Source organism: Oncorhynchus mykiss, chromosome 5 (assembly GCF_013265735.2).
Source record: "Oncorhynchus mykiss isolate Arlee chromosome 5, USDA_OmykA_1.1, whole genome shotgun sequence".
Lineage (NCBI taxonomy): Eukaryota > Metazoa > Chordata > Actinopteri > Salmoniformes > Salmonidae > Oncorhynchus > Oncorhynchus mykiss.
Window position 1 is genome coordinate 79,412,188 of NC_048569.1, and position 13,397 is coordinate 79,425,584.

Below are 13,397 nucleotides of genomic sequence, written 5' to 3' on the forward strand. Positions count from 1 at the left end.
GTGTCCGCTGTCACCATATCTATTCATTATGGCCATCGAAATGCTAGTTATTAAAATCAGATCCAATGACAACATTAGAGGATTAGAAATCCAAGGCTTAAAAACAAAGGTGTCCATGTATGCCGGTGAGTCAAGTTTTATGTTTTAGGTCCTCAAGCTAGATCCCTGCAATGTCTCATTAAAGATCTAGATAACTCTTATGTACTCTCTGGACTAAAACCTAATTATGCTAAGTGTACAATATTATGTATTGGATCCTTAAAAAATACAACTTTTACATTACCCTGCAGCTTACCTATAAAATGGGCTGATGGTGAAGTAGATATACTCGGTATTCATATCACAAAAGATATAAATAAGCTCTCCACAATGAATTTCAATAGAAAACTTGAAAAAAATAGACAAGATCCTGCAACCATGGAGAGGTAAATACCTGTATATTTATGGAAAAAATTGCCCTGATTAACTCCTTACTCATATCTCAGTTTACTCACTTACTTATGGCGCTGCCTACTCCTGATGGTTCGTTTTTCAAATCATATTAGCAAAATATATTTTGCTTTATCTGGGACGCTAAACCAGACAAGATAAAACGAGCCTATCTATATAATGAATATGAATTGGGTGGGTTGAGATTATTAAATATAAAAGCACTAAAGCTCTCTTTAAAGGCTTCACTCATTCAAAAGTTTTATTTCAACCCTAAATGGTTCTCAAGTAGATTAATAAGAAAAGCTCATCCATTGTTTAAAAATGGCCTTTTTGCCTTTGTGCAGATTGCCATGTCTCATTTTCGATAGTATCTGTTTTTTCAAACAAGCATTGCAGAGCTGGCTACAATTTCAAATTTCACCTCCCTGAAAAGATAGAACAAATATTACAACAAATATTATGGCTGAACTCAAATGTGCTGGTTGATAAAATACCTGTATTTGTGGGAAGATGTTTGAACAGGGTGTTTTGTTCTGAAATTATATTGCAAATTGTAATGGTAGAGTTATGTCCTTCATGGAGTTATCAGAATCGTATGGGAAGGTCTGCTAAATCCAAGAGTACAACCAAATGGTTACAGCATTACCCCAAAAATGGAGGAGGCAGGTGGCAGCGGGAGGAGGTAGGGAACTGGTCTGTCTGCCCAATATAAAGGATCAAAACTGGCGGAGGAATAAAAATAGCATAAATAGGAAAGTTTACCAGTTTCATTTGAGGACCAGGATGTTGACAACTGTGCCATACAGATAGTTGGGAAGAGATTTTTGATGTACCGATTCCATGGTACAGGGTGTATGAGTTGATATTCAGTATAAAACAACGCAAGATTCAAGACTTTGTGCTTTTCAGCTAAAATTATTATATAAAATTCTTGCCTCCAACAAAATGTTGAATATTTGGGGCATAAAGTCATCGAAGCTCTGCAGATTTTGTTGTGAGGATACAGAATTAATAGACCATTTATTTTGGTATTGCCCTCAGGTAGCCTGTTTCTGGTCTCAGGTTCAGGAATGGCTGAAAATGCATAGCATTGATCTAAAATTGACCCCAGAAATAGTACTGTTAGGAAATCTGGAGAGACCGGGTCAGTCAATTACTAATATACTAATACTCTTAGTAAAAGTATTTATCTTCAACACGCAATCTGTAGAGTCTATTCGATTAGATAGATTGAAATTGTACGTTAATCATCATAGCATAGCTGAAAGATATGTGTTGCGTAGAAACACGAAGTGGGTGTCCAGCAGAGATAGATGGGAGGGGCTGAGGGAAGCTGAGGGTTGGTATGTGGAATTGGAGACAAGTGGGAGTGGAGTTGCTGTGTAAGAGAGAGAATCATGGTCAAAAGATAAAGGAGAAAAAACGTCTAAATAAAACATAATAAAGTACATTTGAATGACACTAAGTGGCAGTGTTTTTACAACTAATGCCGGTTTGCCCGAGGCTGATACCGTGCAGGTGTTTGTACACATGCATATACACACACTCTCATTCGAATAAACCCATACAAGAACACACAGATACATATAATAGTGCCAGACATGCACACAAACATATACAGTTGGCATTGCTGTTATGATTTCAGTTGTCCTTGATGTCTTTTGTTTTAAATATATTTTAGTATTTTTTTATTTTTTTGCATTGTTTGCTGTTTTCTTCTGTCTTTTCCTTTTTTCTCTTTAGTTTATTATCTTGGTTGTTGGTGCATTGGGGGGTTCTTGGGGGTGGGGAATGGAATTAATTGTATTTTTTATTTGTTCTCTATTTGGTCTTGAATGGTTGAGGGACAGCTATTGGGGAACTGTGGGGGGGGATCTTGGAGGGTTCGGGTTTCACAAGATTGTGATCATGAAAAAGGAAACTATGACATACTGTATATTTTATATCACTATCATGCACACACAGCCTCACACATAAGGATGGCTCTGTTGTGGAAAGACTGATACATGTTTGATCGTGTCTTGATGCTGTAGTGTTTGTCCTTCATGTTCTAAAACTTAAATGTTACCCCTTCCATGTGTTTTTTGTAATAAAAAAAAAAAAAACATATATATATATATATATATATATTAAAAAAAAAAAAAAAAAAAAAAGATTGTTTCTGTAGTGTTCTCTGTCTGTCTGTCTGTCTGTCTGTCTGTGTGTCTGTGACTTACTGTGTCAGCGGTGAACTCTGGGGGGTTATCATTGACGTCAGTGATCCTGATGATAGCTGTAGCTGTGTTAGACAGACCGTAGGTGGGGTTCCCCTCCATGTCAGTAGCCTGGATTATCAGTGTGTACTGAGGAACTTTCTGGAACGAGGAAGACAAGAGGGGACAGGTTCAGATTACAGAGAATAACATAGACAGTCAGTATGTAAACACAAACTCATACACTGTAAAAAACTTTTTTTTTTACAGTAATTTACTGGCAGCCTGTAAATTACCTGTACATTACTGTAAAATGAGTTACAGTATGTTACGGTTAATTCCAAATAAACTCTGGAGTACAGTATTTTACAGGAGGGTGCCAGTAAGTTATGGTAGAAACAACTGGATATTTTTTTTTACAGTGTACACATTGATACACATCACACGCGCACACACACACGCGCACACACAGCCACCCACCTCTCTGTCGAGGCCTGCTGCTACAGTGATGATGCCTCCTGTCTTGTTGTTGATGGTGAACATGTTGGAAGAAGGACTCTCAGGGTTCTGAGATATAATCTTGTATCGGAGCATCCCATTGGCTGTTTTAGGGTCATCCTTGTCCACTGATGTCACTGTCATCACAAAGGACCCTGGGAATGCAAACCAAGCAGTCAATAAAAAATGCACTGTGTGTTTGTGTGCGTGCATGTGTGTGTGAGTGTGTGTATGTGTATGTGTGTGAGTGTGTGTTGTTACCTGGTTTGGAGCCCTCTGGTACTGATCCGTTGTAGATGGTGTGTGTGAACTCTGGTCTGTTGTCGTTCATGTCTATGACATTGATGACAATGTCTATGGGGTTCTCTATCTGGTTCCCATTCAGGTCCACAGCATGGGCTCGCAGCTAAATTGTCAGATAGAGGATCAGGGTTAGGACACGGTTAGGGAATGACATGGAATGGGCTCACAGCTACAGTAGATGGTCAGATACAAGATCTGGGTTAGGACACGGTTAGGGAATGACATGGAATGGGCTCACAGCTACAGTAGATGGTCAGATACAAGATCTGGGTTGGGATACAGTTAGAGAATGACATGGCATGGGCTCACAGCTACATGGTCAGATACAGGATCAGGGTTAGGACACAGTTAGGGAATGGTTGGAGCCAGTTTGCGCTGTTCTGCGAAGGGGGTAGTACACAGCATTGTACGAGATCTTCAGTTTCCTGGCAAAATCTTGTATGGAATAGCCTTCATTTCTCAGAACAAGAATAGACTGACGAGTTTCAGAAGAAATAACTTTGTTTCTGGCCATTTTGAGACTGTAATCGAACTCACAAATGCTGATGCTCCAGATACTCAACTAGTCTAAAGAAGGCCAGTTTTATTGCTTCTTTAAACAGCACAACTGTTTTCAGCTGTGCTAACATAATTGCAAAAGGGTTTTCTAATGATCAATTGGCCTTTTAAAATGATAAACTTGGATTAGCTAACACAACGTGCCATTGGAACACAGGAGTGATGGTTGCTGATAATGGGTCTCTGTACACCTATGTAGATGTTCCAAAGAAAATCAGCCGTTTCCAGCTACAATAGTCATTTACAACATTAACAATGTCTACACTGTATTTCTGATAAATTGTATTTAATTTGAATGGACAAAAAATGTGCTTTTCTTTCAAAAACAAGGACATTTCTAAGTGACCCCAAACTTTTGAACGGTAGTGCATATGAATTAACAAAGCTAACCGACTGAATTTCAATATCTACTCCCCCAGAAATGAGAATTTCTGAGTCTTTCCCCTTTAAATTACCATAGAAACGACCCCTCTCAAGATTGATTGTTCGGGGTTAGAGGAATAGAAAGCCATGGATCTGGAGCTGAAAATGACGAGGTATCAAGTTGATTTTGATTCTGAAGCACAGAAACGCCCCCTAATGTTACCACCTCCCAACACCAAAATATGGAAGAGATGCAACCGAGAGCTGCGTTGTCTAAACTAGCAATGGTCACAAACTAACATTCCTATTTAATTAACACTGTTATGTACAAGAATATTAAGGTTGTAATATTGTAGAGAACAATCTAATAATGCATTGTATGTGATTCATAATGACATAGGCTAAAGAAAACTAGGTTGAGACATACATTCAGCAGCACCCTGTATTTCACTACATTCTAGAGCAGTGAGTGAACGCCCTACATATTGCTTACACTTCAGAGGGCAACATTTTGAGGGCAGAGAGAGGGGAAGGGTGCGAGGTATTGAGATTGGAATGGGGCCATTTACTGAGGTTAGTGTACACTTGGCCTCTCAAGGGTGGATCTAAAGACCCTTAAGTGTTTCTCTCCTAGGGCCTTTCAACTACTGCTCTCTAACTAGAGAGCACTACAGGGAAAAAGCAGAGTGCCCTCCCCCAGTACCTGTCTCCAAACAGCCATGTTAGAGAAGCCTACCACTAGGCAAGGAAAAGTAGCTGCCATAACATACTGCTGTTACAGTACCCTCACCCTGTACTCTGTCTCATAGCTGCTATACTGTGTGTGCAGCTCCCTATACCCAGTCTTCAGTAATGCCATGGAAACAGCTCATGAATATATTCATCACAGAGCTTCAGTGACTCTGACAACTACATCACACTGTATGAATATTCATGAGGGAGCCCCACCCTTCATGCAAATGTCCTGCCTGCAGATATAGCCAGAGTTGCTTAAGTGTGTGTGTGTGTGTGTATGTGTGTGTGTGTGTGTGTGTGTGTGTGTGTGTGTGTGTGTGTGTGAGCCTATTTCTGTACTGCAGATCAAAGGTAACATTCTCAGACTGATGTTTCCTGTCCAACTACCTCAGGGTGACGTTTCACAAATGTTTTACATACACCAGCAAAGAATGTGGTCAGAGGGATCCTCTATGTAGGATTCCCTCCTGATTCAGTGAATCTTCCAACCAGGATTTCTGGAAAACCTGGGAAAGTTAGCAGAATTTTGAAACCCCCTACTACACACTTACATGGAAGTTGGAGATGTGTTCGCGGTCGAGGGGTTTGGTCACAGAGAGCTGACCAGAGATGGGGTTGATGATGAAGATCCCGGTTGGAGGCTGATCAGCACCGGGTCCAGTCACACTGTACCGGAGGAGACGGTTCTTATCACGGTCCGACCGGATCTAGACCACAGGGGGAAAGAGAGAGAGAGGGAGGGAGAGATATTCCCACTTTAGATAGTTACACAACCACACTTTTATTTAAAACATATTTAGCTCCACTCAACACCATACACGGGCTATACAGTACAGACAGAAAGCATGTATACTGTCTCTCCACAGATTCTAATATAAATATCATACCAGAAGATTGTGTTAGGAGGAAATAGTGAGCACTACACACATACACTGTACATACCATACATATACACAAAACATTTACACACGCGCGCACACGCACACACACACACACACACACACACACACACACACACACACACACACACACACACACACACACACACACACACACACACACAATAAAACCCTCTGAGCTAGTGACCAAATGACAGACTTTGCATGACAGTGTGTTTGTCTTCTCTTGATTAGCCCCCCTGGGAAATGTGTGTGAAATGTGTCCTCTGAACCGTGTGTGTGTCGTACCCTGACTAGTTCCTCTGGGAACTGTCCTCGTGAGTTCTCAGGGACGTTGATGGGGGGGATGACCCAGTCCCTCTTTACCCGCCTCAGAGATCCATCACCCCTGACGACAACGCTACGCCATGGAAACATGATCACAGCTGCATCACTGGAGTTCACCTGCAGAGAAAAACATGTTACACACCAATATACAGACACAGACAAAAATGTAGACAAACAGATTTCTCAGACAAACCCACCCACATTAAGAAGTTATTCCAGAGAAACACCAGGAAGAAAAGAAACACACAAAAACAAAATCTCTCACACACACACACACACACACTCTGTTTATGTCCCAGAGGTCCCTAGGGGGTGTGGCCTGGTGAATCACTCCAGAGAGCTGGATTAAGGCTATCATTACTGAGGACCTGATCAATCACCATCCTGGGCTGTGTGTGTTTACCTCAAATGTATTTGCAGCCTAGGATTGCAGTTTAGTTTCCACCACACTCTAATCTAAATCTGAATACAACCCTTTAGCTATGGAATTAGGAATTAAAATACTTTGTTAATTACCCACGTAATTTAATAGGATCTTTTTTAGACATCACATCCCCTTTCTCTACCCCTCCATCTCTACCCCTCCATCTCTATCCCTCCATCTCTACCCCTCCATCTCTACCCCTCCATCTCTATCCCTCCATCTCTACCCCTCCATCTCTACCCCTCCATCTCTACCCCTCCATCTCTACCCCTCCATCTCTATCCCTCCATCTCTACCCCTCCATCTCTTTTCCTCCATCTCTACCCCTCCATCTCTACCCCTCCATCTCTACCCCTCCATCTCTATCCCTCCATCTCTACCCCTCCATCTCTACCCCTCCATCTCTTTTCCTCCATCTCTACCCCTCCATCTCTATCCCTCCATCTCTACCCCTCCATCTCTTTTCCTCCATCTCTTTTCCTCCATCTCTACCCCTCCATCTCTACCCCTCCATCTCTACCCCTCCATCTCTACCCCTCCATCTCTTTTCCTCCATCTCTACCCCTCCATCTCTATCACTCCATCTCTACCCCTCCATCTCTTTTCCTCCATCTCTACCCCTCCATCTCTATCCCTCCATCTCTACCCCTCCATCTCTTTTCCTCCATCTCTTTTCCTCCATCTCTACCCCTCCATCTCTACCCCTCCATCTCTACCCCTCCATCTCTACCCCTCCATCTCTTTTCCTCCATCTCTACCCCTCCATCTCTATCACTCCATCTCTACCCCTCCATCTCTTTTCCTCCATCTCTACCCCTCCATCTCTATCACTCCATCTCTACCCCTCCATCTCTTTTCCTCCATCTCTACCCCTCCATCTCTATCACTCCATCTCTACCCCTCCATCTCTTTTCCTCCATCTCTTTTCCTCCATCTCTACCCCTCCATCTCTACCCCTCCATCTCTACCCCTCCATCTCTTTTCCTCCATCTCTTTTCCTCCATCTCTACCCCTCCATCTCTATCACTCCATCTCTACCCCTCCATCTCTTTTCCTCCATCTCTTTTCCTCCATCTCTACCCCTCCATCTCTTTTCCTCCATCTCTATCCCTCCATCTCTACCCCTCCATGTATTTTCCTCCATCTCTACCCCTCCATCTCTATCCCTCCATCTCTACCCCTCCATCTCTTTTCCTCCATCTCTATCCCTCCATCTCTACCCCTCCATCTCTTTTCCTCCATCTCTTTTCCTCCATCTCTACCCCTCCATCTCTACCCCTCCATCTCTTTTCCTCCATCTCTACCCCTCCATCTCTACCCCTCCATCTCTTTTCCTCCATCTCTACCCCTCCATCTCTACCCCTCCATCTCTTTTCCTCCATCTCTTTTCCTCCATCTCTATCCCTCCATATCTACCCCTCCAACTCTACCCCTCCATCTCTATCCCTTCATCTCTATCCCTCCATATCTTTTCCTCCATCTCTATCCCTTCATCTCTACCACTCCATCCCTATCCCTTCATCTCTTTTCCTCCATCTCTACCCCTCCATCTCTACCCCTCCATCTCTATCCCTACATCTCTACCCCTCCATCTCTACCCCTCCATCTCTTTTTCTCCATCTCTACCCCTCCATCTCTTTTCCTCTATCTCTATCCCTCCATCTCTACCCCTCCATCTCTATCCCTTCATCTCTACCCCTCCATCTCTATCCCTTTATCTCTACCCCTCCATCTCTACCCCTCCATCTCTACCCCATCCATCTCTACCCCTCCATCTCTTTTCCTCCATCTCTACCCCTCCATCTCTACCCCTCCATCTCTAACCCTCCATCTCTTTTCCTCTATCTCTATCCCTCCATCTCTACCCCTCCATCTCTACCCCTCTATCTCTACCCCTCCATCTCTAACCCTCCATCTCTTTTCCTCTATCTCTATCCCTCCATCTCTACCCCTCCATCTCTATCCCTTCATCTCTACCCCTCCATCTCTATCCCTTTATCTCTACCCCTCCATCTCTATCCCTTCATCTCTTTTCCTCCATCTCTACCCCTCCATCTCTACCCCTCCATCTCTATCCCTACATCTCTACACCTACATCTCTACCCCTCCATCTCTTTTCCTCCATCTCTACCCCTCCATCTCTAACCCTCCATCTCTTTTCCTCTATCTCTATCCCTCCATCTCTACCCCTCCATCTCTACCCCTCCATCTCTACCCCTCCATCTCTAACCCTCCATCTCTTTTCCTCTATCTCTATCCCTCCATCTCTACCCCTCCATCTCTATCCCTTCATCTCTACCCCTCCATCTCTATCCCTGTATCTCTACCCCTCCATCTCTATTCCTTCATCTCTTTTCCTCCATCTCTACCCCTCCATCTCTACCCCTCCATCTCTATCCCTACATCTCTACACCTCCATCTCTACCCCTCCATATCTTTTCCTCCATCTCTACCCCTCCATCTCTACCCCTCCATCTCTAACCCTCCATCTCTAACCCTCCATCTCTTTTCCTCTATCTCTATCCCTCCATCTCTACCCCTCCATCTCTATCCCTTCATCTCTATCCCTTTATCTCTACCCCTCCATCTCTATCCCTCCATCTCTACCCCATCCATCTCTACCCCTACATCTCTTTTCCTCCATCTCTACCCCTCCATCTCTACCCCTCCATCTCTAACCCTCCATCTCTTTTCCTCTATCTCTATCCCTCCATCTCTATCCCTCCATCTCTACCCCTCCATCTATTTTCCTCCATCTCTATCCCTCCATCTCTACCCCTCCATCTATTTTCCTCCATCTCTATCCCTCCATCTCTATCCCTCCATCTCTTTTCCTCCATCTCTATCCCTCCATCTCTAACCCTCCATCTCTATCCTTTCATCTCTACCCCTCCATCTATTTTCCTCCATCTCTACCCCTCCATCTCTATCCCTCCATCTCTACCCCCCATCTCTATCCCTTCATCTCTACCCCTCCATCTCCACCCCTCCATCTCTACCCCTTCATCTCTACCCCTCCATCTCTTTTCCTCCATCTCTATCCCCCATCTCTATCCCTTCATCTCTACCCCTCCATCTCCACCCCTCCACCTCTACCCCTTCATCTCTACCCCTCCATCTCTTTTCCTCCATCTCTATCCCTCCATCTCTACCCCTCCATCTATATGCCTCCATCTCTACCCCTCCATCTCTACCCCTCCATCTCTTTTCCTCCATCTCTTTTCCTCCATCTCTTTTCCTCCATCTCTACCCCTCCATCTCTATCCCTCCATCTCTATCCCTCCATCTCTACCCCTCCATCTCTATCCCTTCATCTCTACCCCTCCATCTCTATCCCTCCATCTCTACCCCTCCATCTATTTTCCTCCATCTCTACCCCTCCATCTCTATCCCTCCATCTCTTTTCCTCCATCTCTATCCCTCCATCTCTACCCCTCCATCTCTATCCCTCCATCTCCATCTCTATCCCTCCATCTTTACCCCTCCATCTCTTTTCCTCCATCTCTTTTCCTCCATCTCTACCTCTCCATCTCTATCCCTCCATCTCTACCCCTCCATCTCTGTCCCTTCTCTATTTCTCTATACATCTATCCCCATCCTTCTCTCTCTCCTGCTTCCTTCACCCAAATCTCACTCTATCCTTTTTCTATCCCTCTCGCCAAACGCTCCCTCCCTTTTCTCAGAGTTTTCTGCTCCACCTGTCTGTTAAGAGAACTAGCTGACTAATAGCTGGCTAACACTCCACTGGTTAAATTTCATCGCTTTTATTCACAGGTTTGATTTTGGTGGTGTTTTAAACAGCTTTTTCTTTTCTTACGTTGTTTTCACTGCTCCCACAGAAGGCTGGGAGACTGTAATGGACACAGTAAGTGTATTGCACTGCACTATTTCTGGGAAATGTTTTACTGGGAGATGTGAACGGGTCGCTGTAGTGGCTCTTTAATGTCTCCCCTTATAGAGACAACCTCCTTTTTTCTCTAATTTACACACAGCAGGCAGCAGCACCTGATGCTATGGGAGTGTCCCAAACGACACTTTATTCCCTATATAGTGCACTACTTTTGACCAGGGCACCCATAGCGGTAGTGCACTATATAGGGAATAGGGTGCCATTTGGGATGCATCCTATACTCTAGCGGGCACTGCCTTGTTTCTGTGGTTATCAGCACTTCACTGGCCATCAAAGGTTAACAGAGTGGGCTGTGAATTTTTATTTAGTACATTTAACATGAATGATTCCTTATAAATAAGTAAGAGTGGTCGTGAAACTTGGTTAATCGACTGGTGATGGATAATGTATTCTTATCATGAACTGCTCCTCTGACTTCCATCTCCACATCATAATTATTCATGTATTTTCTCCATACTTACACTCGTAGAAAAAAGGGTTCCAAAAGGGTTCTTTGACTGTCCCTGCAGGAGAACCCTTTTTGGTTCCAGGTAGAACCCTTTCGGGTTCCATGTAGAACCCTCAGTGGAAAGGCTTCTACATGGAACCCAAAATGGTTATACCAGGAATGAGAAGGGTCACCTTGAATAGATAAAAGCTTCTGCTAAATGACCATATTGTGATATTCTTATTTTATCCATACCTGTTTGTTGTGTTCTGTCGTCTCCCCCTGTCCATCTGTCCGGAGGTGGAGGTGAACGCGTGTGTTCCACTCCTCCTTGGTTTTCTGATCCCTCGCTCGCACCACCAGGAAGGCTCTCTTCCTGTCCGCAAGACGGAGGGAGTGCCGGGTGTACACCATGCCATCTTCACCAAGCCTGAAGTGCACCGCGTCGCCCACCTCCAACAGAACCCTGTCGCCCAGGCCGCAATCGGCAAAACTCACTGAAGGGAGAGAGAGAGGGGTGAGAGGGGTCAGCATGATATGAAAACACAGGAAGACAACTTAGAACAGGTCTATATACAGTATATATATATATATATATATATATATATATATATATATATATATATATATACACATACTGTATATATATATTTCACTCACTCAACCTCACTTGGGTCACTCCAAAGTCAAAGGACTACACTTCCTAGGTCCTCTTCATATTTTATTGTAATCTCTATGTGACAATCCTTATAAATATTATAACATCAGCCGTCAACCATGTCTGTCTACTAAACAGAATGAATCACTTCTCACATAGTGTTTAGTAGTGTTTGGCTCACTCAGTTACGGCACTATCTTTTCTGTTATTTGAACAGACCGTGCACTCAGGCAGAAAGAGTCTGTCAGCAGGAAAATGTCAGCTCAACTAGCCAAACATTACTACATTACCCCCAACTCAGTGGGCAGGCAATGCAACTCCTCGAGCTGCACAGAGAGGGTGAGAGGTAAGGAGAGAGAGAGAGAGAGAGAGGCAGAAAGAGAGAGAGGCACCGAGAGAGACAGAGACAGAAAAAGAGAGACAGAGAGAGACCATTACCTCCAGAGAGATTAACCTAGAGAAGAGTCCCCTAAGCAAGCTGGCCCTAGGGCTCTGTTCACAAACACAAGAAGACCCCACAGAGCTCCAGGAAAGCAAAAAACAGAGCAAACTGGAATGCTATTTGGACCTTAACAGAGAGTACACAGTGGCAGAATACCTGACCACTGTGACTGACCCAAAGCTAAGGAAAGAGAGGTCGCTGTAGGCAGACCTGGCTCTCAAGAGAAGACAGGCTACGTGCACACTGCCCACAAAATGAGGTGGAAACTGAGATGCACTTCCTAACCAACTGCCAAATGTATGACCATATTAGAGACACATATTTCCCTCAGATTACACAAATCCATAAAGAATTTGAAAAAAAATCAAATTTTGATAAACTCCCATATCTATTGGGTGAAATACCACAGTGTGCCATCACAGCAGCAATATTTGTGACCTGTTGGCACAAGAAAGGGGCAACCAGTGAAGAACAAACACCTTTGTAAATACAACCCATACTGATGTTTATTTATTTTCCCTTTTGTATTTTAACTATTTGCACATCATTACAACACTGTATACAGACATAATATGACATTTGAAATGTCTTTATTCTATTGGAACTTGTGTGTGTAATGTTTTGTCACACCCTGATCTGTTTCACCTGTCTTTGTGCTTGTCTCCACCCCCTCCAGGTGTCACCCACCTTCCCCATTATCCCCAGTGTATTTATACCTGTGTTCTCTGTTTGTCTGTTGCCAGTTTGTATTGTTCGTCAAGCCTACCAGCGGATTCCCCCTTGCTCCTGTCTGTTTCTAGTTCCTGTTTACTAGTTGTCCCAGTTTTGACCATTCTGCCTGCCCTGACCCTAAGCCTGTCTGCTGTTCTGTACCTTTTGGACTCTGATCTGGATTACTGACCTCTGCCTGCCCTTGACCTGTCGTATTGCCTACCCCCTGTCCTAGCAATAAACTTTTGTTAATTCAACACTGTCTGCATCTGGGTCTTCCCTAAAAAGTTATATATTTACTGTTAATTTTTCATTGCTTATTTCACTTTTGTTTATTATCTATTTCACTTGCTTTGGCAATGTAAACATGTGTTTCCCATGCCAATAAAGCCTCTTAAATCGAAATTCAATTGAGAGAGAGAGAGAGAGAGAGAGAGAGAGAGAGAGAGAGAGAGAGAGACCGAGGTAAAAAGCCAATGTGAGATAGTGAGTGAAGAGGTAGAGGTAGCGGTAGAGGG

The 13,397-nt window shown here is 43.7% G+C and overlaps 1 protein-coding gene across 2 annotated transcripts in view; it reads right to left on the reverse strand.

The window, feature by feature from the left end:
- Positions 1-13,397, reverse strand: part of cdh2 (cadherin 2, type 1, N-cadherin (neuronal)) — a 73,968-nt gene that overhangs the window by 26,648 nt on the left and 33,923 nt on the right. For both annotated transcript variants that reach the window (XM_036978488.1, XM_036978489.1), the window contains 6 exons: positions 11,324-11,565; positions 6,269-6,424; positions 5,633-5,788; positions 3,384-3,528; positions 3,105-3,277; positions 2,649-2,786 (listed from right to left, as the gene is read on the reverse strand). In XM_036978488.1, the coding sequence (XP_036834383.1) occupies positions 2,649-2,786; positions 3,105-3,277; positions 3,384-3,528; positions 5,633-5,788; positions 6,269-6,424; positions 11,324-11,565 (1,010 nt within the window). The remainder of the gene's footprint in view (positions 1-2,648; positions 2,787-3,104; positions 3,278-3,383; positions 3,529-5,632; positions 5,789-6,268; positions 6,425-11,323; positions 11,566-13,397) is intronic.